The sequence below is a fragment of the Narcine bancroftii genome, chromosome 4, assembly GCF_036971445.1.
Source record: "Narcine bancroftii isolate sNarBan1 chromosome 4, sNarBan1.hap1, whole genome shotgun sequence".
In the NCBI taxonomy this organism is placed as follows: Eukaryota; Metazoa; Chordata; class Chondrichthyes; order Torpediniformes; family Narcinidae; genus Narcine; species Narcine bancroftii.
Window position 1 is genome coordinate 117,698,990 of NC_091472.1, and position 26,618 is coordinate 117,725,607.

At 39.5% G+C, this 26,618-nt stretch overlaps 1 protein-coding gene and 1 long non-coding RNA gene across 21 annotated transcripts in view; one reads left to right on the plus strand and one right to left on the minus strand.

Moving 5' to 3' along the window:
- fbrsl1 (fibrosin-like 1) overlaps positions 1 to 26,618 on the plus strand; it is an 898,034-nt gene that overhangs the window by 752,027 nt on the left and 119,389 nt on the right. For 18 of the 20 annotated variants that reach the window (XM_069932521.1, XM_069932525.1, XM_069932524.1 and 15 more), the window contains one exon: positions 9,029 to 9,163. The exons of the other annotated variants lie outside the window; for them this stretch is intronic. In XM_069932521.1, the coding sequence (XP_069788622.1) occupies positions 9,029 to 9,163 (135 nt within the window). The remainder of the gene's footprint in view (positions 1 to 9,028; positions 9,164 to 26,618) is intronic. 20 annotated transcript variants of the gene reach the window in all.
- Positions 12,787 to 18,019, minus strand: LOC138761034 (uncharacterized). The gene is made up of 3 exons (XR_011356081.1): positions 17,941 to 18,019; positions 13,430 to 13,503; positions 12,787 to 12,990 (listed from the first exon to the last, which is right to left on the minus strand). It is a non-coding gene; the product is annotated as an uncharacterized lncRNA (long non-coding RNA).

Genomic DNA, 26,618 nt, shown 5'->3' on the forward strand with positions numbered 1-26,618 from the left:
ATTGTCAGGGAGGGAAAATTACAAAGAATTTGGACTGTGGTGTGAAAGACCCAGGAGGTCCTGCCTTCCCTGGAATTTCACCCAGGTCATGGTGTGAAAAGTTCTACTGATGTCAGAAGCTTATTTGTATTGCTGGATTAAAAACTTGAACTATTTGAATCCTACAACAATACTGTCAGTGATATATTCCTTACAAATACAGGATATGTGTTGTTCATTACATTTTTAATGTGCTGCCAAGAATTCAAAATAAGATTTTAAGTAAGTAATTAAATATCTGCAGTCAGGAATCTAGAGTAGGTAGGTACATTTCTAAGTAGCTGTGGTGTAATAAGACAATAAATATACCTCCTTGCCATCAATACCTCAATAAATTTAAACTTAAAATCTTTAAATTAAAAAAATTTTTCAAATTTAAACATACTGCATGGTAACAGGCCATTGTGGTCCACAAGTCTGTGCCGTCCAATTTACACCCCCAGTACGTTATAAACCTCTCTTTTAAGGCTTCTCTTAGTCCTACCTTTTTTTACCAAGCATGTGGTGACCTTCGGTGTCTCTCCTTGTGTGATTTGGTGTCAGATTTTGTTTGATATAATTTTTGATGTCGACTATTCAATATATTAAGCACTCTATTAATGTTTAATTTATGCTAATTTGAAACATTTTTGGTTAGTCTTCATAAGTTAACTTTTTTGTTTTAATGTTTGAGCCCAAAATAAACATTAATATCTTCTAATATGTTGAATTATTTATTTTTATATGAATTTGAACTTTGTGGTTTGTCTCTTCTAGGTAAAATTACTCGGCTACAATCATTGTTTTTCAAAATAAGAGGTTACAAAATGCTTTTGGGCCCATGGTTTCTTTTCCCTCCCCTGGACGATTAGTTCTAATGTAGCAGTTGCACATACAAATAGTCAATGTAGAACATAACTGATTTACTCAATCTTCAGTCTTTGTTACACAGACCAAATGCCCTGCAGGAGCATGAAATACATTAATAAGAAATGATTCTATGGAAAGCCAATTTATTTGAAGTGGGCCCATTTCTGAAGTGATGAGTGAGGCAGTTTAGTTTACAGCTGGGAACAATTAAGGTGTAAGTTTCTGCAAAGTGCTTCCATTTCACAAATGTCTGTTGTTGGCTGCATTGTTCTGACATCTTGTGTCCAACTGCTTTTCTCCCATTTCTCATCTCCTTTTTCCATTTTGCTATTATTTTCTCCCAAGCTGTTTGCACTTTCTCTGGCATAACGTTATTCTTTGCAATTCTTTTGGCAATTGTTTGAAGGGCATGAGTCAGAAAGAAATCTGGTGATGCAGAAATATTGAGAAGTAGGGCGAGATGAGGATCAAATGAAGCAAAGACCATGAGGTCTGTGTATACGCTGCTATCCTAATGTTTCCATATCTTACATACTACATTTTGTACATTTTGGTCAATTTCAAAGAAAGCATCCCATCAAACCTGCAATTAACCTTGTTGTAATTTGGTTACCTTTCCACAGCAACATAATTTGCATAGAATGTTGCAGCTCATATGGTAAAGTACAGAATGTACTGGTCAAGATGCTGTTTTATCTCTAATTTTCTGTTGTGGAGGAAACCTATAGTTAAACCTTTTTAAAATGTGTATTTGGCAGTGTGATAACCAGGAATACTTGTATTTATTGTGCCTTTTCTGAGCTCGTAGAAACATCTGAAAAGTTGCAGCAAACTTGCCTTGGAAATGAGGAATTACCATTTTGCAGACAAATTTGGCAAGCAATGGCCATGATTACAGTCACCTTAAGCATAATACTGAATAACCTTACTGGTATCAACCTTCTTGGGACTCTATTCCTCATTTTTCATATTGATAATCGCATCCTTCCTTCCAGAATATGAGTGTTAAGGAGAAGTGTTTGAACTTCGTAAAATAGTTGACATTCAATTTCTAAGTGTCACAAGCAATATGCATACCGTATTTTGAAAGCATTCAGGAAATGTGGCTTTATCTCTCAGATAGGTTTACCTTCATGCCCAAAGTCAGACTTTTATATGACAGGAGGATGCTAATGTCTTTGTCCTGGGATCAAAGCATTTTCTTTAGGAAGATGAGTTTTAGATCAGTTTTGTTGCAAATCAAATAAATACAAGTCTTTGTAGCTTTATCTTTTTGACTCACCTTGATGAATCTTTTATCAATTTTGTTCCTCTTTTATACTGTCTGTAATTTTAACATTAAACTGGAGAATGATCAAAGAGCAATTGTACTTCAATTTGAGCAAATAGCTCTAGTTTTAATTCATTAATTGGTGGTAAATCCTACACCATTGGGGCTGCACAGCCTTGAATCCTTACAAGGCTTACAAGGTGAGAGTCATTTGTGGTACTGTTAAGTGGGACTTCCACAATTTTGAAATTGTGATGCTCTGATTTGGAAAGGAACTTGAAGGTGAAGTGTCCATGTACATCCTGTCTTTGACTTTGGAGAAGGCAAAGTATCGTGTTTGCTGTCCAAGAAACTTCCACCACTTGTATCAGTGTATCTTTAGTCGGTAGAATAGAAGTGAGTAAAGGATTAGGGTACTGAATGAGGTCTCAGTCAAGTGGACGAACATTGTCCTGATAATGTTGAGGTTTTTGATCATTGTGGGGTGCCATTATCCAGACAGTAGGAGACTATGCCTGAATTCTGGCAAAGTTTTGAAGTCAAGAGAACACAGCCATATTTGTATCACTTGTGGTGTTAAGTTTCTGGTCTGTGGTGCAGCTACACCAACTCCAAATGTCAGTGGAGGATTTAGTCTTCGCGATGCTGCTGAATATCTGAGGAAGCAGTTAATTGAGTGTAGCTTGTCACTGTTGTCCTCAAATGCCACTTATTACCTGAAGTCTAAATGCTGTCCAGGACCGAGTTATGAATGAAAATTAACATGAGTGGTCTGAAGTTTGTATCTTCACTTATTTTTATTTTAGTGCCTTGGTGCCCTCTTTGGTTAAATGCTTCTTTGATGTCAACCACAGTCACTCACCTCTTATGAAATTTAGTTCTTTTGCCAGTGTTGGATCAAATATTTAAAGAGGTCACAAAGAGGTTGAATCTAATCTGAGCATCATTGATCAGGTGAGCAAGTGCTGCTTAATACCATTGTCAACCATTTGAAGCTTGAGAGTAATCTAATAGAACAGTAATTGCCCAGATTGGAATTGTTTGATTTTCCCTATGGGCAATGCATGTCTGCCAATTTTCCATGCTGATGTTAGGAAGACTTTACTTGATACACAACTTCACATGTAATTGTGTTTTTCGGAATTTTAAATCTGACTAAGGATTTAAAATGTGCATCCAATAACAATTTGGCCATCAAATGTTAAGCATTGAACAGAAGCCAACCAGGACTATGCTGGCATTTTTAATGTTTTTGCCCATCGACACCATTCTCATTTGCTCACATTATGATTGTATCCAGCCATGCCAATGAAGTTGAATCCTTTTAATCCTGACAATTGCATCAACTGTTGATATTTCTGCTCTTTGTAGGTGTAAATTACAATTGTTGGAAGATTTGTGTTGAAAATTAATCACTTTACTATCATTAATGGCTAGTGGATAAGTGCAATGTAGCCCTTTCTGGTCTTATTGACATAGCTTTCGGTGTCGATACTGTGCAATTGCTCAGCAAAAGGTGTAAGGTCATCCAATAGCCTACAGGTCACTTTGGGCAAGGTGTAGTTCCTGTTTACCCGCCCCCCCCCTCCCCCCCAATCAGGGTCACGTGAAGCCATGGATTCCAGATGACACATGGTTTTTACAAGCTGATTCTACAAATTGGAATTTATGGTTGTAAAACTAAAAACACTGGGCAGATGAATCTGCTGATCAATGGTCAGGGTTACCTGTCCAGTATGGACACTGCAACTGAAGAAGGCAATGGGAAACCACTTCAGTATTTTTCCCTTGTATAATCATGAACTCAACATTGACTACGGTCTCCGCTCAAAGATCCTTCTCTGAAGAAGAACAGGAGAGGCAATAGCTACAATTGAAGGGTCAGAGATCATGGCGGATGGAGAGACATGATTGCCCACGTTGAACGGCAAAGCACCTGAATGTAAAGAAGTGATAACTGTTTGATAGACATAAACTAGAATCCTAACCCATATTTCTCTAAAATGTGTTTGTCAGTAAAAGGAGTTTGTTTTTTAAAATGTGTTCTTCGAAGGGTTGGTTCATTCCATAAATTTTTAGACTCATGCTGCAAATCTCTATTCAAATCATTATACAATAATGTATTGTTTTAAGAGTCTGATTCTTGTAATCAAAATTATTACTTGGATACAAAATTAATTAAATGTACTAAAATTAGAATTTTAAGAGAAACAAATACCAATCTATCTTGAATCAGTAAATATATTTTTTCAAAATTCTAACATGAATCAGGTAAAATCCTTATTTGAGACTTGACAAAGTTTGAGCCTGCAAATTGTATTTGTAATAATGATTGATTTGAGTTTCAGCATTTAGTACATTTTCAGAAAAAAATATTGAATGGATTGTTTACTGTATAACTGGAGTAGACCTGGAAAGCTTGGAGAGGATTATAATGCTTCAGCACAGATGGCACTTTTAAGTTATTAATTGTTCCATGAACCTGCCAGCCCAGGTTGTTTTGCTCATAGCTTAACAGACTTGGCTGTGTAAACATGGATATATCTTCCATTTTGATGGTGTATTTTTGTGGGTTTTTAAAAAATGCATAGCAAAACTGTAATTCAAAATCAAGGTTGCCTTTGTTAGATGACCAAACACAAAACAGGAATAAACAATTAATCAAATTAGACCTTCTCAACCTTTTTTGGCTATGGCCCCTCAAGCCTCTGCTCAAAGTTTGTGGACCTCTTTGAAGTAGTTGTTTAGTTGGTTTATTCCGTACTTCTCTCCTACTGACTATGTAAAAAATATTTAGGATTTCAGTCCATGGGATCCTCTTCAATGTGCTGTGTCCCCTCAGGAGAACCCTCGTTGTGAATGGCTAAACTGATCAAAGCAATTTAGAATTACTCAAATAGAAAAAAAAATTATCTCTTGATTTCGTTGAAATATATAAAGGAAGTTGACAAATATTTTGGCAAGGAGACACTATATATTTAGCATGGTTGGGAGATTTGAGAGTATCGGGTTGTACATGGGGAAAGGGCCAGTCAATGTGGTTGCTCGAGACTGGAAGTGGTCCATGTATTCTCATTGATATTAGTTGGGCTGAGTGTCAATACTGAAGAACTTCTTTTGTATTTGTATATCCAGAATAATTGGTTTAAAGCATTACCACATCTTTCTGGGAAGAATGGAGTCCCAGAGGGAAATAGAATGACAGATTTGGAAAAAAACATTCATTTTTGACCTTGAACCTCCTGGGGTGCATGTACTGTGTTGATTGACTTGTTCAGATGTCTTTTGTGCAGATGACTTGAGCATGTTAAAACTGACAACCAAAGAGGTAAAGAAGCAGGTTGAACTATCCAAAAGTGTAAGGTTAGAAGGTGAAAAAAAAAATCTGGGGATAAGTCAAATTATCAACTGTAAATGAATAAATCTGTTGATGGGAAAACATTAGAAGTCTAGTGGGAGGTTATTCAATAAAGAATTTGGGGTCTTGTACTGGTTCACTTCTAAAGAGCAAGTTCTCTTCTTGGAGGAGACAGCCCTAGATGATAAAATAAAACTAAGATGGGGAAAAATACAAAGAATAATGAAAGGTATCAAAACAGAGATTTTACTCCTTTGCTTCTTTTTCTCCCATACTCTAAGGGGTGCCTGGCAATACTAATTGTGACTCTTTGTTTGCCGAGCACCAGGAAAAAGTATATCATATATGACGCATTTTTAAATGCATCATTGCTTGACAATAAAAGGAACCTTGAACCTTGCATGTGTATTAGGTTAAACACAATGAAATTTTATAATAGGAAGAAAACAAAGTGGGCAAAACATGTGGAAGTCATGCAGATTTTTGAACTTGCTCTGTCATTCATTAAGTCAGTGGCTGGTCATAACTTTGGCCCCATTTTTTTCAGCAACTGTCCTCGCAGCCTTGATTCCTTAATGCTCTAGTCTATTGATCTGTTATCAAAGACTATTAATGACTGAGCTTCTAAGACCTCCAGAATGGAGAATTCCAAAGGTTCACTATCACCTGATTGAAGATATTTCTCCTTGTTTCAGCCATAAGCAACCTAACTCAAACTTTATCCCCAGTTCAAGGAATAGTTTTCACTACATCTGGCACATCAAGCCCTGTAAGAATTCTAAGTTTTCACTGACTCTCATTTCAGTCCTTTAAATGCTGAAGATTCGACACATGAATTTGCAGGGAATAGAGGGATATGTATCAAGTGCAAGCAGCAGAGTTTTGGTTCAATTTAGGCATCATGTTTGGTGCAGACAGATAGGCCAAAGGGCTGTTCTGTTCTATATTTGATATATTCTGTGTGTCAAAACAGATTCAGGTTGTTCAATCTCTCCTCATCCAACAAACCAACCAGTCTGGTGAATCTTTGCTGTACTCCCTCTGTTGCAAATGCACTTTTTGCAGTCAATAGAAAAATACTATCCATTGTAGTCCCAAGTCCTGTCTCACCAATGACCCATACAGTTGCACTAAGACTTCCTTACTCTTGTAACCAAACCATTTTATAATGGGCTAATATACTATTTGCCCCCCCCCCCTCCATTTCCTGCTTCACATGTTGACCTTCATTGACTTGTGTATGCTATCTTGATCTATTCAAACAGTAGCACCACAATGGAGCAATGTGAGGCCCTTAAACTGGTATTGTAAACTGAAATGAGGAAGTGAATACATTTTGAATACAGGATATTAGATTTTGGTGCAGAGCATCTATACACAGAAAAAGTGGAGGCTGAAAAACTAATGATCAAACTGGTAGATGAAGAATCAAAATATAATCTTGCTGGAGGAACTCGGCGCGTTGAGCAGCTTCAGTGAAAGTAAAAGAATGGTCAATGATCAGGCTGGAATCCTTGATCAAGTCTGAAAGTGCAGAAGTAAGATTATCTGAAATTTTGACTGTTCTGATGCTGCTTGACTTGGTGAGTTCCTTCAGCAATTGTTTATTTCTCCAGATTCAAGCATCTGCAGTATCTCTTGTGACTGGTAGGTGAAAGAAATGAGGGACTAAATGGTGACATATTCCAAAATAACTTCTTTCACTGGCCTTTAATGGATCAAGGTGAGAAAATGACAAATTCTCTAACTATACTCTTCCAGTTGAGAAATGTTCAAATTGGAAAAGAGCCCCAATACAAGAGAAAGAATTTTGGACTTGTTGACATAATGTCAGTTGTCAGAAAATTACTTTAGAGTGAAGATTTAAAGAAGGAAAAGAAAAACAGTTGCCATTATACAGCTCTTTCACAAGACCACAACTGCATCCTAGCCAATTAGTTTTAAAATGTAGGTAGTGTGTAATGTACTAATTTGTCCACTGCAGGCTTCACAACCAGTAAAGTGATAATGACCAGATTTTTTTAAAGAAATTTTGGCATATTTGCTGAGCCACCCCACTCTTCAGAATAGTGACACAGAACCTTTCATGTCCACCCGAGAAGGTCAATAGTATTTCAGATTTATTGTTAGAGTACATGCATGACATCACACAACCTTAAGATTCTTTTTTTTCTGCAAGCAAGGCAGAATTACCACATTAATAGGGGAAAAAAAACTGTACCCAGCACATATAAGAAAACAAATAAAGAACTGTAAAAAGATCACGAATGTAAATAAACTGAGCAATATAGAATTAAACGATCAATAAAGTAAGAGACCTTAAATGAGCCCCTGGTTGAGTTTGTTGCCGAAGAGTCTGATGGGGAGGGGTAGCGGCTGTTCCTGAACCTGCTGGTGCGAGTCTTGTGGCACCTATACCTCTTTCCTGATGGCAGCAGTGAGAACAGAGCATGTGCTAAGTGGTGTGGATCCTTGATGATTGTCGTTGCTCTCTAATGGCAACATTCCCGGTAAATCAGTGGTTCTCAACCTTTTTCCACTCACATACCACTTTAAGCAATTCCTAAGCCATTGGTGATCTGTAATTAGTAAGGGGTTGCTTCAGGTGGTATGTGAGTGAGAAGGGAAGGTTGAGAATCACTGCTCTTACACCCAATTGTTTCTGAAATATTTTGCTTGAGAAAAATTGTCATTGGCTCAATCAAGTACAATTAAAACAGTGGTTTTCAAACTTTTTTTTTCCCTACTCACATACCACCTTAAGCAATTCCTTAATAATCACAGAGCAAGTATAGCATAGAGAATACTTAAAATTGTATGTGAGTAGAAAGAAAAAGGTTAAGAACTACTGGTTTTGATATTCTCAATCGTAGGGAGGGTTTTGACTAATGTTCTGGGCTGAATCCACTACCTTTTGCAGGCCTTTACACTCAGGGGTATTGGTGTCCCATACTACTAGACTGTGATGCAGCTTATCGGCACACTTTCCACCACACATCTGTGTAAATTTGCCAGGGTTTTTGGTGTCATACCAAATCTCTGCAAACTCCTGAGGAAGTGGAGGCACTGACGTGCTTTCTTCACAATGCCATTGGTGTGTTGGGTACAGGAAAGATCCTCCGAGGTAGTGACTCCCAAGAACTTAAAATTGTTCACCTTCTCCATCTCTCGTTCCCAAATGGTCACTGGATTGTACACCTCTGGCTTTCTCTTCCTGAAGTCAACAATCAGCTCCTTAGTTTTGGTGACATTGAGTGCAAGGTTGTTGTTGGTTCACCATTCAGCCACGTTTTCAATCTCCCTCCTGTATACTGACTCATTATTTTTCTTTATACAATTTACTATTGTAAAATCAACAGCAAATTTGTAAATAGTGTTATTGTCGTACCGAGCCACATTTGTAGATGTAAAGTGAGTAGTACGGGGCTAAGAAGGCAACTCTGGTGCTCTGGTACTGATGGAGATTATGGAGGAGATTGTCTTACTGATTCTCGCTTATCCCTTTTACACAGCAATCCCATTAAATTGCCGTGTGAATGACCTGTATTTAAAGCCAGGTTGGGTTGTTCACACTGAACCAAGAAAAGCCGGCATCCTGGCGCAAAAGGAGGTGGGGACTAGCATTACAGCGTCAGTGTCCCATGAAGGTGGGTAAGCCTTTTACACAGGAGCCAATGAGAAACACATTGGCTTTGATACTACCTACCTTGCCAAGCAATTACTGGGATGAAAATGACACGACCCCCCACCCCCACATTTGTTGCATTCACACACACAGGTAAGTGAAGCCGTTGAAATCCCTTTTTAGAGGGCAGTATATAAGGGCCAACTGATTGAGTTCTGGAGGTGAGGAAATCCATGATCCAATTATACAGTGGGGTGTTGAGTCCCATGTCTTGGAGTTTGCTGATTAGTTTTGAGGGGATTATGGTATTAAATGCAGAACTGTAGTGAATAAAGACCATCCTGCTGAATGTATCTTTACTGTCCAGGTGATCTCAATGTTTCAAAGATGTTATCTCTGACAATACAGCATTGAGTTGTAAGCCCTGACTTTTGTGCTTGAGTCTGTGGAACATGAACACAAAACCTTCTTGCTCAGATGCAAAAATGCACCTTGAAAGTCATAATTTGATCAGAGGAGGCTAGTTATGGAGTTATGAAGGGTTGGTCATGTCTGATGAATATGTTTTAATTTTTTATTTTTTGGAGAGGTGGCTGAAGTAGAGGGTAGGAATCAGAATGTTCGTGGCTCAACATGTTCTGCCGGAGGAACTCTGTATGTTAAAGCAGCACCAGTTTTGAAAAAAAAAGAATGGTCGACATTTTGAACCTATGCCTTTCATCCCAAGGGGCCCAGATTGGTAGGACAAAAGGAGAGAGAGACAAGAAAAATAAGGGGGTCAGGTGGAGGAAGATGAGTCGTACAGGGTGGAGTGGGTTGTAAGAAGTCAAAGGCTGGCAGTGCTAGAATCTGAACAGAGGAAGTGAGAATGGTGCTGTGTTTGTTTTTCTTGGCTCTCTCTCTATCATCTACTATTCTACTGCCTCTCATGTTTCAACTCCACCTGGTACCCATCCCACACTTTTGATTCTGGTTTCTCATCTACAGTTCTCCAGTCTCAATAAAGGGCTTTGGCTCAAAATCCTTTTTCTTCTACTGATGTTTAACCTCCTGGGTTCCTCTACCAGAGTGAATTTAGCTTCAGATTCCAACATTTACAGGAATATTCTTAGTTTGTCAATGTTTTTCAATTAGTTTAATGGGAATTAATAACGTCTGCAGAGAATTTTAGATGATGTTGAAGTTCAGAATTAAAGGCATGTATTTGAATCTGTTGAAAATGTGGATGGATTCAAATATCAGAAAATTACTGTGGGTAAATTTCCCATCTATTCTGTAGTTCAGCCATGTTCTTCCAGTGACTAGAATCTCTATCACCTTATCTCTCATCTAGTTGTGGCACCCTTTGAGGCTCAGCCAATAAAGGAAATGGAAAAATCAAAGAATTGCAGATGCAGGAAATCAAAAATCTAAACCAGAAAATGGAAACAAGTAACAAATCAGGCAGAATATTAGGAAAAGGAAACAGTTAAAGTTTCACTTCAAAGACCCTTCTCGTGCCTTAGCCCTTTTATGATACGACATTGTGCGGATGATACGATAGTAGTTGGCCTCATCAGCAACATTGGTGAATCACACTGTAGAGAAGAGGTGGAAAATTTCATGAAATGGTGCAAGAATAACAACCTGGATAAGACAAAGAATGATTGTAGACTTCAGGAGGATCAGGGATGACCACCCTCCACCACGCAATAATAGCTCGGTAGTAGAGCGAGTGGAGAGCACCAAATTCCATGGAGTTCATTTAAGAAGTGACCTATCCTGAACACAACATCACTTGTCAGGAAGGTGCAACAGTACCTCTCTTCCTGAGAGGGTTGCTGGGGCTCCCTTCTTCCTCCTCCCTCCCCATCATGTAATTTACAGGGATCATTGTTTAAAGAGAGCTTGTAAAAATTAATGAGGGCCCCTTCATCCCACGTGTAGCATCTGTGTTTTTGCACTATTTTGTACTATTATGAGTCCAGAGGACCCCAAAACCCAGTAGCAATAGAAATTCACCAAATGGTTGCTTAAACCAAAGTTGCTTTTAATTTTCTTTAAACATAAAAACAGGATCATACTTAACCCCCTTCTAATTCTAAGCGCATGTGTATGTAATGTATATAAGTTCAGAAAAGTTCTTTGTTTCAAAGTCCAATCTCACTTCTCACTCCTTCAAGTTCACCAGTACCAGGCAATTCTTATACTGTGCACAGAATTTAACATTTATGAATTTTCACCAGACTCTGGTGCTTCAAGGTAAATGGTTACCACTCAGGCAGGTTCTAGTTGGTCTCAGAGAGAGATTTGTTGCTCGTTGGCACACACAAACTGATTTCCTCCATCAGCCTCTTCAGCGTTTGCTGAAGAAATGCTCCATCGTGGGTTTTCGAAACGATAATCTCTTCTTCCAGGTCACCAGAGTTCCTCTTGTTTCCTTTATTTCAGGAGAAACACCCTAGCCGGCCATTTCCTCTTGTAAGGAGTACAAGGGTTTTCAACAGGCTAACTCAGAACTCACAACCTATCTTGAAAATGGGGTTTTTAACAAGCCTGCCAGCTTTCCATGTTGCAGCCTCAAAGGCCACTGCAGAACTCAGTTTTCTCTCCCTTTCCAAGAGAAATCCTGTTTGGTCTTTCCTCTCTCTGCTTGTAAAAACCAAACAACCACTTCCAAGGCTCAAAATCTAATCTTTAAAAGATCTTTAGAACTTGAGCCTGGTCTTTGATTTGCACCTGCTTTTGAAGTTCTTCCCCAAAGCAGTTCCATGGACTTTGCATAGGCACTTGGAGACTGTATGTCTGGCTTGAGCAAAGCTCTGGCATTTTAAATGAGATGTGTTTTGTGAAGTGACCTACACTAAACCCCCACAGTCTATCTCTTTTAAATATAATATACCCTGTAACAGCACTGTGGACCGAAGAACACTGTTTCATCGGGCTTTACTGGTACAATCGAATGATAAATAAACTTGAACTTATCTATCCATCTGGTACTCTACATTTGGAATTTTGTCAGATGCCTTGGTAAAATCATCTTAACTACATCAAATGTGCTAATCACTCTTTGTGATTCTTATCACCTCTTCAGAACACACAGATATTCAGATATGACCTCACTTTAACAAGCTTAATGTCTTTTATTAAACTCTTTTTTATCTTGTCCTCTTTGTAAATAATTTATGCTGCAAAGTGTGTGTTCCAATAAAATTATTAATATAAGATTTCTAGCCTAGAAGCTATCTGATTTTATCCCTTTTTAAATCACTGTCTCAGCCTGATCAGCTGTGTTCCTCCAGCGTTGTTTTTTTTTGCATCATGTTAACTTTCCATCTAGTCTTCTAAGAAAAATGTATAAGTGATGGCTACAGTGTCTACAGTTTCTTCCTTATTCTTTAATGACTGGGCAATCTAGCTCTGACAGTTTATCTCAATAGTTCTTTCTCTTTATATTTTTACAATTTCTCATGTCACAATGCAGGAAGAATACAAGACATCTGGATAGTCTTCTCATTGGAAGCCAAGCAAAGTGAATTCACTGAAAAAGATGACCAGCTAAATGGCGCAAAGGTTGACAATTTATTGTCAACTCCACTCTTTTTGGTCAAAGTACTCAAAAAAAAAATGGTCTTGATATTTAACTAGAATACTGGAATACAAATGATGAGAGTTTATTGCAGCTTTGTGAAGACTGATTACACCACTCTGCTAATACTATAAGCAGATCTGGATAGCACATTTTGATGCATTATTCTGGGTTGGAGGTTTGTCAGAATGCCACATGGACTTTAGGCTAGTTGCTTGCCGAGAGAGACCAAGTCTTCTAGAATTCAGAAGAATGAAAGGTGCACGATGAAAGAATTCATTCTGCGGGAATTGACAGGGTAGATTGTAAAGCAGTATCATTAAATACAAGACTGACTTCTAGATTTTTACCATCGTGGGTTATGGGCAGCAGACAGGAAAATAAAGCTGAGGTCAAAGGTAAAATCTTAATGCCTTTCTGGAAAGCTACTAATGGATTCCAAGACTGTAAGATGAATTCACCCTTCTATCAAGAATCTATCTCTGCCCTGAAGCTTCCTCATATGGTAGTGGAAGCCGAGTCATTGAATGGAGTCATAAAGTCACATGATCTAAAATGGATAGCCAAAATCCCTTCATTTAAAATCAAAGATACTAATGCTGATAGAGGAAAAAAAATTATGAAAGGAAAAACTGTTTCATATGAATAAAATTTTTGAACAAAAGTGTCTGCTTTCTACTTGGAGATTGACCGCTAAGTATTTGAGAGCTTGTGTCTTACCATTCTTCTGTCATTGACATGTCTTCACTCAATTGTATGCTGGAATCACAGATTTACTGAAGATCATAAATTTACTGAAATAAAGGGAAATATGCATTGAAAAAAAATATGATCATACAAATTGGGAGCAGGAGTTGGTCACTCAGCCCCTTGAACCAGTTCTGTCATTTAATAAGATTATTGGTGACTATAATTTTAACTCCATGTTCCCACCTACATATCTAATAACTTTCATCCTCTTGGTTATCAAGATTCTATCTACCTCCTAAAATTACTTCAAGTCTGCATCCTTCCTTTAATAAGGAAGCCTATAATGTACACATTTTTCTAGATAGGGCTTTGCATTTTACCTATTTTTGTTTTTAGCTTCCCTGACTTTCCTAATTACTTTCTGAACCTGCATGTCATCATTTTTCAAATCATACATTGGACACCCAGATCCTAATTTCTCACCATTTGGATAATGTGCTTTCTTTATCTTTTCTGCCAAGATGGATAGTTCCACATTTTCCCACACAATAGTGCATTTGTTTTTTTTTTTTTGTTCACTTACTTTAACTAACCATAATTCCTTTGTTACCTCATTACCTCCTTGTAATTTAATTTCCTATCTCTTTTTGTGTCAACAGTTATGAGCCCAGAGGACCCCAAAAACCAGCAGCAATAGATATGCACCACAACACAGGGTTACTTAAACAAAATTAGTGTTTAATTATATTTGAACAAGAAAACAGAATTAAAATTTAACTTATTACTATCAATTTACTTAACCTACCTAACCTACTTAATCCCCCCCTCTAATACTTAGCGCAGGTGTGTGTAATGTATATTTAAGATTAGAAAAGTTCTTTGGATCGCACTCCAATCTCACTGGTTGCAGGCAATTGTTGTACTGTGCACAGAAGTTAGCATTAACAAAGTTCACCAGGCTTTGGTATTTAACAGGCAAATGGTTCCACTCAGGAGGGTTCTTGCTGGTTTTCAGAGAGAGATTCCTTTTCCAGGACATCCGCAACTGATTTCTTCTCGATCAGTCTTGCTGACAAAACTTGCCCCTTCAGGGTTCTGCAGATGATCCTCTTTCTTTCAGGTCACCTTTCAGACCGCCTGCCTTTTCCTTTGACCAGGCAGCCTATCAAATTTGCCAGCTTGTCCCTCTGGAACTGATTTCTGTGACTCCTCTCTCTCTCTCTCTCTCTCTCTCTCTCTCTCTCTCTCTGTTTCACTCTCTCCCTCTCTGAGAGCAAAACTGATCTCTCCTGCCTGCAAAGGTCATATGTTCCCAGGCAAGCTGTATGTTGCTACTTTGTTGCTTTGTGCAAAAAGCATTCTGCAAAAATCCTGCAAAGATTCTGTGTTTTAAAATGTTTGTGTGCTACCTGCTCTAACAATTCCTCCCAAACCACCTCTAAATACTCTCACAATGTAAGTTCAGAAAAGTTCTTTGATTCACAGTCCAGTCTCACTTCTCACTCCTCCAAGTTCACCAGTATCAGGCAATTTTTATACTGTGCACAGAATTTAACATTTATTAAATGATTACCCCTCAGGAAGTTTCTTGTTGGATTCAGAGAGATATTTGTTGCTCATTGGACACAAACAAACTGTTTTTCTCCAATCAGTCACTTCAGTGTCTTGCTGAAGAAACTTGCCCCATCGTGGGTTTTCTAAACGATAACCTCTTCTTCCAGGTCACCACAGAGTTCCTCTTGTTTCCCTTATTTCAAGAGAAAAACCCTAGTCAGCCATTTCCTCTTGTAAGGACTACAAGGATTTTGAACAGGCTGAACTCAAAACTCACAACCCATCTTCAAAATGGGGGTTTTAAACAAGCCTGCCAGCTCGCCATTTTGCAGCCTCAGCTGCGACGGTAGAACTGATTGATCTCTCTCGCTCTCTCTCATCCTGTTTGTTTTTTCCTCTTTCTACTGGTAAAAACCAAAAACCTTTCCCAAGGCTCCAAACCTAATCTTTTAAAGATCTTATCAATACTTGAGCCTGGACTCTGTTCCAATATGGATCTTCTTCTGTTCTTTCCATTGTCTGTGCAAAATCACATGGAGCCTCAACGCCTAGCTTAAACAAAGCTCTTGCATTTGAGATATATTTTATGAAGTGTTAGTATCTATCTGTTTGTGAAGTGACGTACTCTAAACCCCCACAATCTCTCTTTTAAAGACATATTTATCCATATCCATAATAATATAAACCATAAACAACACAATTAGCAATAAAATCATCAAAGCATACATCCTAACCATTGATATGGAATGTAAAAAACTGATGTTCCAGCACTAATCCCTGTTGAATGCTGTTTTATATCTGGTCAATCAGTAAAAGATCCATTTATGCTTGCTCTTTTCCCATTCGCCAGCCAATCTCCTGACCACATCAATTTGTAGACTCATACACCACAATTTTTTTTATTTTCCACACTGACTATCAAATACCTTCTGGGAACCCTAAGTTTGGTACACCCACTGATTTTCTTTTATCCACAGCACCTTACTACTTCAAACAATTTTCCAATAAATTGATCAAGCTTGATTTTTCTTTGACCAGCTTTGAATATCTTTAAGTTCCCTGCTCTAATGTTTTCTGTGGCAGATGTTCAGCTAACTGATCTGCAGTTTCATGTGTTCTATCTCCTATCATTTTTGAATAGGACAATTCTCCAATATAATTGAACCTTGCCTGAATCTGGAGAATTTTTGTCTTTCTAGCCATTTCTTTTGAGATCTTGGGATGAAGCATTAATAATGTGTACAGTACCTGAAAACTTGATGTGACTATTTGTGAATAAAATCTATGTGAATTTAATTAATGTAGGCTACAATATTCACAAGTGTCCTGGACTCGTGCTGTTTCAGTGATGTTTCAGAGTTCATGACATACTGAGGTTAGAAAATGTGCACATTTTAAATACCAATGAAATTCTTCTGAATGCATTTTAAACCACAAAATAAATCTTTGGCTTGGCTTCGCGGACGAAGATTTATAGAGGGGGTAAATGTCCACGTCAGCTGCAGGCTCGTTTGTGGCTGACAAGTCCGATGCGGGACAGGCAGACACGGTTGCAGCGGTTGCAGGGGAAAATTGGTGGGTTGGGTGTTGGGTTTTTCCTCCTTTGCCTTTTGTCAGTGAGGTGGGCTCTGCGGTCTTCTTCAAAGGAGGTTGCTTCCCGCCAAACTGTGAGGCGCCAAGATGCACGGTTTGAGGCGATATCAGCCCACTGGCGGTGGTCAATGTGGCAGGCACCAAGAGATTTCTTTAGGCAGTCCTTGTACCTTTTCTTTGGTGCACCTCTGTCACGGTGGCCAGTGGAGAGCTCGCCATATAACACGATCTTGGGAAGGCGATGGTCCTCCATTCTGGAGACGTGACCCACCCAGCGCTGAGAAGGAAAAGCATAACTGTACAGTGAAATCAAAGATGCCATAGAAGCTGGTGGGCAATGTAATTTCCTTAAATTTCACTGTGTGCTGGACAATTTAAAATTCAATCTTAAGTTTTAAATATTTGATTTTCTGGAAATTTCAACTTTTTCATTTCTGATTTTCTTAAAGCATTTTCTGGTTTGTGAAAAAAAACTTAATTTGCTTATGATGAATGTTACGTTACTTGTTTCAATTATTCATAAAGTCATACAACTCAGAATCAAACCCTTCATCTCATAACATCTATGCTGACCTTTAAATGGGTACTCCCATTTACCAGCACTTGGTCCATAGTGGTCTATACCTTGGTAATTCAATTATTCATTCTTAAATGTTGTTGGAAGTACCTGCCTCCTCCACCCTCTCAGACGGTCTGTTCTGGATTGTAAGCACCTTCTGGGTGAAAATATTATTTCTCAGACACCCCAAGCTTGTGCCCTCTAGCTTTAGACATCTCTGTCATGAGGAGAAGATTCCCCTTTTAATCTTATCTGTGGCCTTACAATTTATAATACATTAGCCTCCTTATCTTCAAGGATAATAAACACAGTCTATCCAGACTTTCCTGATCATTGCATTCCAGGCAACGTGGTGAATCTCCTGTGCAGTCGTGTCATTCCAATAATGTATCGGCCATAGCTGTACTCGGTACTCCAGTTGTGGATTAACCAGTGATTTATAAAGTTGTACCATAAACTCTTAGAAATTTCAAGCCTCTGTTATGAAAAAAACTCTTCTAAATTGATCCTTCACCACCTTATCCAATTTGTGCTGTTACCATCCCAAATCCTGGATGTATAGCAAGAGTCTTCTGTTCCTCAATAATCCCCAGGCCCCAACTAGTCATTGTATATGTCCTACTCTTATTAGTCCTCCCAAAGTGCATCTCCTCAACCTTGTCAGGATTAAGTGGTGAGTTAACAAAATAAAGCATTACTAAGTAACAATAAACTCAAAACTAAAATGTAATTCAAGCAAAAATATCTAATTTAATTGGAACAGAATGGCCAGAAGCTGCAGCCCTCTGGCATGCCAAGTCTGCTAACCATTAATCTGTGGTTAGTTTGAAGTTACCTTTTGTGAATCCTCTTCAACTTGCACCTTCAAAAATATCTTGACAATTGGCTTAGCAAGTTGCTTGTTGTAACTAGCTATCAAATATAAAGCAACAGCAAAAGTATTGAAATCTCTTAAACATTGGTACAAACAATTAGTTTTCTTCTATTAAAAACAAAGCAAACATTTTTGAGCAATTTAAAATATATTAATTAATTAAACCTTTCCCACAGCCATTCCTCTAAATTCAAATCCATCACTTTCTGTTTCTATAGAGGTCCAGCCCAGGGTGTGTTGAGTGGGTGGGCCTTGAGTTCAATCTTCACTATTCTGAGTTGTCAGGAAATCGCCAATGAATAGCAGTCAACAAACTCAACTTTTGCATCAATATAGGATTTCCAAATTGGAAAGTGCTAAGGAATGCTTGTGGTTTCCCATTACCCTTGGTCAATTGAATATTTGACCTGTATCCTTCACGTGCTGTGAAATGTCCTTTTCACTGGAGTTCTGTGGTGAGCAGTGTATATCCTTTCACAATTTATAAACCTGCCACAGGGTTTGATGCTCTGACTGTGCCATTTGATCCTTCTAATTCTAATAATCCTCTTTAATTACATCTGTGAGAAGACCTAGAACTTGAGTTTCCAAGTTATGCCAGACAGATTATATAAACATTTTGTTCTTTAAAAAAAATCAACTTAAAATCATGAGATTATAATTTTGTAATTCCACAAAATTAACCTTGGATTTTTTGAAAGCAATAATTTTCTAACCTTGTGATATTTCTTTAATATATAACAACAATATTAAAGTAAATAAATCATTCTAAATTATTTAGCATAAAACCATTGGTTTTAGCATGAAAATATGGTTTGTCCACTGATGCAGGGAACGATGGCAGGAGAAAGGAACCATTTTTTAAAAATATTTTATTTATAGATTTAAAGCCACAATAAATTCATTCATTTTAAAAATATATAATTCAAATCCCAATACATGTGGTATATAAAAAAAAAGGAAAAAAACAGATAGAAGTATAGATCTGCCCAGGCCCCCCCTTTACATCCCATAATAACCCTCTACTGAAAGAAAGAAAAAAATAAAGGGACTAGAGCTCTTCAACAGGAGTTTTATTACTATAATATTTTGTAATGTATATATAAAGAGCTTAGAAGAAATAAAATATCAAAAATTCAATTAAATATTTAAATTCAGCTTTTGTAAATATGGGCTCCATAATTTTCAAAAATATACAGATATTGTTTCTCATAAATTATATATTATTTTCTCAAGTGGTGTGCAGTCCCGAACTTCATCATGCCATCTTTCCATTCCCAAATTGACATCTGATTTCCAAGATATGGCTATCTACTTTCTAGCTATAGCTAATGCAATTTGCACAAATTTAACTTGATAAATATTCAGTTTTAATTTAAATTTAATTCCTTTAACAACATCTAATAGAAATAACAATGGATCCTATAAGAATTTAATTCTGGTCATTTGTTCTAAAAAAAAATGAACTATTTTCAACCAAAAACATCTAACTTTAGGTCATTGCCAAGTAGAATGCAGAAAATTACCAACTTCTTGTTTGCATAAGGAACCATGATTGAGAGGTGGTACACCTTGATAAGAGGAAGAAAGCATATACAAGGTTAGGAAGCAAGAGTCAAGAAGGATTCATGACAATTATGTGGTAGCCAGGAAGGAACTCTAAGGAAGGACTTAGGAGAGAATCAGAATTTATTGTTATGAACAAGTCACGAAATTCATTGTATTGTGGCAGCATCAACGTGCAAATATTCATGTAAACCACCTTATAAAAATAATGCACAAAAAGTCAAAGTAAGGCAGTGGTTTTGGTTCATTGATCATTCAGAAATTTGATGGTAGCAGAGTGAAGAGGGCAAGGCCTGGGTGGTGGTGATCCTTGAGGATAGAGACTGCTTTATTAAGACACTGTCTCTTGTAGGTGCCTGTGATGTCGCAGGCTGAGTGAACAACCCTCAAATTTTTTTTCTTGTCCTAAGCATTGGCACTTTCATGCCAGGTTGTGATGCCACCAGTCAGAATGTTCTCTACGGTAAACCTGTAGAATTTTCTGAGAGTCTTCAGTGACGTACTAAATCTCCTCAGACACTTCACAAAATATAGCCTCTGGTAAGCTGCCTTCCTGATTGCATTGACATGGAGGCTCCAGGACAGATCCTCAGAGATGTTGACACCCAGGAATTCAAAGTTCTTGACCCTCTCCACTATGAGCCCTTGATGAGGGCTGAATCATGTTCTCCTGACTTTCTCCCGAGTTCCTCCTAATCCACAATCATCTCTTTGATTTTACTAATGTTGAGAGCAAAGTTAACTCAACAAGTTGATCTTTCTCCTCCTGAACGTTGCTTCATTTTCATCTGTGATTCTGCCAACAACTGGTATCATCGGAAAATTTATAGATAGAATTGAAATTATGCCTGGCCACACAGTTATGGGTGTATAGCGAGTAAAGCAGTGGGCTAAGCATGCATCCTTGAGATGCGCCTGTGTTGATAGTCAGTAAGGAGGAGACGTTATTTCCAATTTGTACTGACTGTGGTCTTCCAATGAGGAAATCAAGGATCCAGTTGCAGAGGTGGGGGGGGGGGGGGGCAGAGGCCCAGGTTTGGAGCTTCTTGACCAGCACTGAGGGAATAATAGTGTTGAAGGTTGTGCTGTAGTCAATGAAGAGCTGGCGTATGTATGAGTTGCTGTTTTTGAGGTGATCTAAAGCTGAATGGAGTGGTTATGACAATAGGCGAATTGCAGTGGGTCCAGACCATTGCTTTCTGGCCTCTCAAAGCATTTAATCACAGTTGATGTTTGTGTTACTGGGCAATAGTCATTGAGGCTGGTCACACTACTGCTCTTGGGCATTGGGATGATTGATGCCCTTTTGAAGTAGGTGGGAACCTTTGACTGCAGCAGTGAAAGATTAAAAATATCTGTTAAAACTCCAGCTAGTTGGTTGGCCCAGATTTTCAGTACTCTGCCAGGACTGCCATCAGGGTGTGGCACCTTGCGAGAATTCACCCTCTTGATTGATGTTCTGATGTCAGCCTCAGAGACAGATATCACGTGGTCCTTAGCCTTTGCAAGGATTCTCATAGGCGCTGTTAGCTTCTCCTTCTCAAAGTAGGCATAGGTGTTCAGCTCACTCGGTAATGAAGCATCGTGGCCATCTTTGGTGTTCGCCCTCGGTTTGTAGGATATAATGGTCTGCACTCCCTGCCATAGCTGCTGAGTATCTGTCTTTGTCTCTAACTTCCTCTGGAATTGCTTCAGAGATGATCTTCTGAAAGTCATACCTGGACTTCTTCTAGAGATATGGATCCCTGCCCTTAAATGCTCTTGCTCTCACCCTCAGCAGGTTGTGAATCCTCTGATTCATCCAAGGCTTCTGGTTTGGGAACACCTTGTATGTGGGTGAGGGCACAAACTCATCCACGCAGGTCTTGATGAAGTCTGTGATGCATGTTGCATATTCATTCAAGACTAAGGATGAGTTCTTGAATGTGGTGCAGTCCACCAATTCATAACAGTCATCTACCTGCTTTGACCATACTTTAACTGTCTTCACTACTGGTGCTGTGTTCCTCCGTCTCTGCTTGTACGCTTGGAGTAGAAGTACGCTTGGAGATGGAACATATTGTGCCTGGAGATTAGTGGCTGTTCTGGAAACTTGACTCTTAAACTTACTGAATTGTATTAATGACTTGGATGAAGGGGTATAGGTTAGTATGTTTGCAGATTAGACAAAGGTAGGTGTTGTGGATCATGCAGAAGGTTGTTACAACAAAGTATAGACTGGATACAAAGTTGAGCGGAGAAGTGACAGGTGAAGTTCAATCTAAATAAATGTGAAGTGATGCTCTTTGGAAGGTCGAACTTGAAGGTGGAGTACATGCTTAATGACAGGTTTCTTAACAGTAGGTCCTTTCATGCCAGGCCTCTGCCTGGAGGCCGGCTATAATGGAGCATTCCTAACCTCCGGAGCTCATGGAGGTGGAGCGACCAGTGCCGTGGTGCCACCAGTCATAAATATGCGGCAGAGCAATGGTGATCTTCCCCACCCATAATCCCCCACACTGCTGGAACCGCTCTGTGTTTCCCAGAACGATTCGAGCTGCATGTGGGATTATGGTTAGGGAAGATGACCATTGCACTTCTGCATTTTGAGTCGCTGACAAGCGGCCTGGTGAGGTTCTGCAGCGGTTGGTGGGGCTGTCACGGCCTGCACCGGCCGCCCCCATGGCTCCTGCCAGCTGCCCCTGCCCTGAGGGGTTCATGGAGGGAGAAGGATGAGTGGGTGGGAGAGAGAGGGGAGATGGGTAGCAGACTGATGGAGCATAGCGCTCCACCAATGACCCTGAGAGGGATTGTAGTCGGCGACTTGGAGTCTGCCAGAGATTCATGGAAGTTTCTCCTGACATAAGGTCGGTAAATCTCCACCTTTACAATCGGGCTTTTTCACTGCATGAAAGGGCCTAGTGTGGAAGAACAAAGTAATCTTGAGGTCTCAGACCATAGATCCCTCAAGTTGTTATGCATGTTGATAGGATGGTTAAGATGATATATGGGGTCCTGCCTTTTATTAGTCAGGTGATTGAGTTCAAGAGTTGTAATGTAATGTTGTACCTTTATAAAACTCTGGTTAGATTACATTTGGAGTATTATGTTCAGTTCTTGTCACTTCATTGTAGAGATAAAATATAACTAAGTGATGCAAATAATATGCTGTGTGTGGAAATTGCTTTGAAACAATGATTTAAAATTTCATTGGAAATATAAATGAAATGTCTTGAATACATACAATCAGTAGAAAAGAAAAGTTTTAATGGTAGAATAATTGATAACTAAGAAAATTAGGGTTTATGAACTCCTGAGGAATTGCTGTTATTGAATTGCTGACCTTGCATCTATATGTTGCTAGTTAGTATCTTTGGCTTGGCTTCGCGGACGAAGATTTATGGAGGGGGTAAAAAGTCCACGTCAGCTGCAGGCTCGTTTGTGGCTGACAAGTCCTATGCGGGACAGGCAGACACGATTGCAGCGGTTGCAAGGGAAAATTGGTTGGTTGGGGTTGGGTGTTGGGTTTTTCCTCCTTTGCCTTTTGTCAGTGAGGTGGGCTCTGCGGTCTTCTTCAAAGGAGGTTGCTGCCCGCCAAACTGTGAGGCGCCAAGATGCACGGTTTGAGGCGTTATCAGCCCACTGGCGGTGGTCAATGTGGCAGGCACCAAGAGATTTCTTTAGGCAGTCCTTGTACCTTTTCTTTGGTGCACCTCTGTCACGGTGGCCAGTGGAGAGCTCTCCATATAACACGATCTTGGGAAGGCGATGGTCCTCCATTCTGGAGACGTGACCCATCCAGCGCAGCTGGATCTTCAGCAGCGTGGACTCGATGCTGTCGACCTCTGCCATCTCGAGTACTTCGACGTTAGGGGTGTAAGCGCTCCAATGGATGTTGAAGATGGAGCGGAGACAACGCTGGTGGAAGCGTTCTAGGAGCCGTAGGTGGTGCCGGTAGAGGACCCATGATTCGGAGCCGAACAGGAGTGTGGGTATGACAACGGCTCTGTATACGCTTATCTTTGTGAGGTTTTTCAGTTGGTTGTTTTTCCAGACTCTTTTGTGTAGTCTTCCAAAGGCGCTATTTGCCTTGGCGAGTCTGTTGTCTATCTCATTGTCGATCCTTGCATCTGATGAAATGGTGCAGCCGAGATAGGTAAACTGGTTGACCGTTTTGAGTTTTGTGTGCCCGATGGAGATGTGGGGGGGCTGGTAGTCATGGTGGGGAGCTGGCTGATGGAGGACCTCAGTTTTCTTCAGGCTGACTTCCAGGCCAAACATTTTGGCAGTTTCCACAAAGCAGGACGTCAAGCGCTGAAGAGCTGGCTCTGAATGGGCAACTAAAGCGGCATCATCTGCAAAGAGTAGTTCACGGACAAGTTTCTCTTGTGTCTTGGTGTGAGCTTGCAGGCGCCTCAGATTGAAGAGACTGCCATCCGTGCGGTACCGGATGTAAACAGCGTCTTCATTGTTGGGGTCTTTCATGGCTTGGTTCAGCATCATGCTGAAGAAGATTGAAAAGAGGGTTGGTGCGAGAACACAGCCTTGCTTCACGCCATTGTTAATGGAGAAGGGTTCAGAGAGCTCATTGCTGTATCTGACCCGACCTTGTTGGTTTTCGTGCAGTTGGATAATCATGTTGAGGAACTTTGGGGGACATCCGATGCGCTCTAGTATTTGCCAAAGCCCTTTCCTGCTCACGGTGTCGAAGGCTTTGGTGAGGTCAACAAAGGTGATGTAGAGTCCTTTGTTTTGTTCTCTGCACTTTTCTTGGAGCTGTCTGAGGGCAAAGACCATGTCAGTGGTTCCTCTGTTTGCGCGAAAGCCGCACTGTGATTCTGGGAGAATATTCTCGGCGACACTAGGTATTATTCTATTTAGTAGAATCCTAGCGAAGATTTTGCCTGCAATGGAGAGCAACGTGCTATGGAGAGCACGTTGCTAGTTAGTATATATTTTGGCGTATAAGTTGAGTCATGAAAACCAAAAAAACTCTCCAGAAATGGGGGTCAACTTGTATGCCAAATATACTTTTGAGACATTAAATTCAGCTCAAAATCCAATCCATGCTGATCCGGTGTATGTCAACTCTGGAAAAACTGATTTGGCGTATGTTGACTCTTGAAAAAAAAACCCGACCATGACAGATTTTCATTGATACTTTCATTAAAAACAACAGCACAATTAGCACCCTTGAAAATCGCTATCATCGTCTGAAGCAAAGATGGCAGCGAGCACATCCATACTCTCACTGTTTAAACAGTCATCAAATGGGTCCCAGTCTGTATCTGATGAGGTGGTTTCAGCTTCGTCCTCAGTGTCCCACAATAAATCATCTTCCGTACCATCAATGTCACAGAGATACCTCACTTTTTATCACAGTTTCTAACTTTGTCCCATGCCTTGAGCACAAAGTTACACAGCATATCAAGTGATGCAGCACACGTTGCCCTGTCTTTTGTAAATGACCTTTCTGCTCTGTATTCCAAACCTTGTGCTCATGGTCTTTGAATGGTTTGTTCAAGCACACATTGAGAGGTTGCAATATAGACATCAAACCACCCGGGATAACCGCCATGTAAGTATTGCGTAGTGCAAATCCTAGACTGGCAAACTCTGTTCTTTGTGTCAACCGCACGGCCACCTGTTGCACACGTTGTCTATCCATAATTTTATACCATTTTCATCCATCCATCCTTTTTCATGAAAATGTGCAAAAATATCTGCAGGGAATTTCATTTTCAGTTTAATTTTGTGTTTGAAGATTACCATGGAAATTAACTTTGACCCGACGGCCATGCACAATAACACCACGGTAAACTTGGTCCTTTCGTGACCTGTATTTCTGGATTGCGCAGTTTTAACACTTTTCCTTTCCACTGTTCTATTGCCTATCATGTCAAAATTCATGGGGGTTTCGTCCATGTTTCCGATATTTGCCAATGTGAACTGGTGTTTCTGCCGGTTCTGTATAATAAACTGGTTAAAACTTACAACTTTATGATCAAGATCTTTTGGTAGTTTCTGTTCCAGTTTTGTTTTGTGGCATAATACCAGAATTCACCCGACTGTAGCCTCAAAATCATCACTGAGGTCTGGGTGTGTCTTGGCCCACTGCAATGCAAATATTCTTATTTTATTTCAGGTAATGATGTAGCAATCTTGCCTCTGTTCACATACCCATTCTGCAATTTGATTTTCCAACTCTGGCCAACGAGCGATTCCTTTTCGCAAAGAACATTGCCTTTTGGTATTTTTCTTAAGTTTCTTCTTTCTTCCTCCCATCTCTTACCACCTTCTCAGACTTTCTTGCTGCAGCACAGCTGTTGGTTTTCTTGCCCATTTCTATCACTTTCAACTTAAGGCTCACTTCATATTTTTGTCACATGCTGTGTCGTCAATAGACCCTCAATGGATAGCAATCACCTCCAGCCAACACCCAGTAGATCAGTCCACATGATATATGGGGTCACATATATGGTGGTCAATGGCCCATCTCATACATCACGAGCATTTGGAATCGACTTGTACGCCGGTTAGTGGGGCACCTCAGGCAGCCAGAAAATTGGGGTCAACTTGTATGCCGGATATACCATAAAACCCTTAAAACGAGGCACTTGTATGCAGGCCGAATCGTGCGTTGAAATGTTTGGTATTTGTAAGAATTCTTGATTGCTGACTCTGCATCTATTTGTAGCTAGTGACATCAGTCAGGTGCTTTATGTTGCAATCGAACGACATTGGTCTAAAAGTTGGCTCAAAAAAGGAACTGAAAACAAAATGTAGCTCGCTGAATCGGGACTTTGGGTTGATCACAATGCCAACGCTGCGTGTGCAGGTTTGGGGTGAAGGGACAGATGTATCCTGTCTGTATAAAGGTTGTACTTGACTGTTTGAACTGTATTTAACCTCTTAGTCTTTGTAACAGAATTCCAAAGCATGTTTTTAACTCAGCTTGTGGTTATGCTTGATAAGTATTTGGATGTGGTGAAACAGGTGCAGAGCTGAAATAAAGGAACTGTTTGTTCATGATAAACCACAATTGACTAATTGTATGTAATGCAAATTGTATAAATGGCTGTCTGGGCTTGATG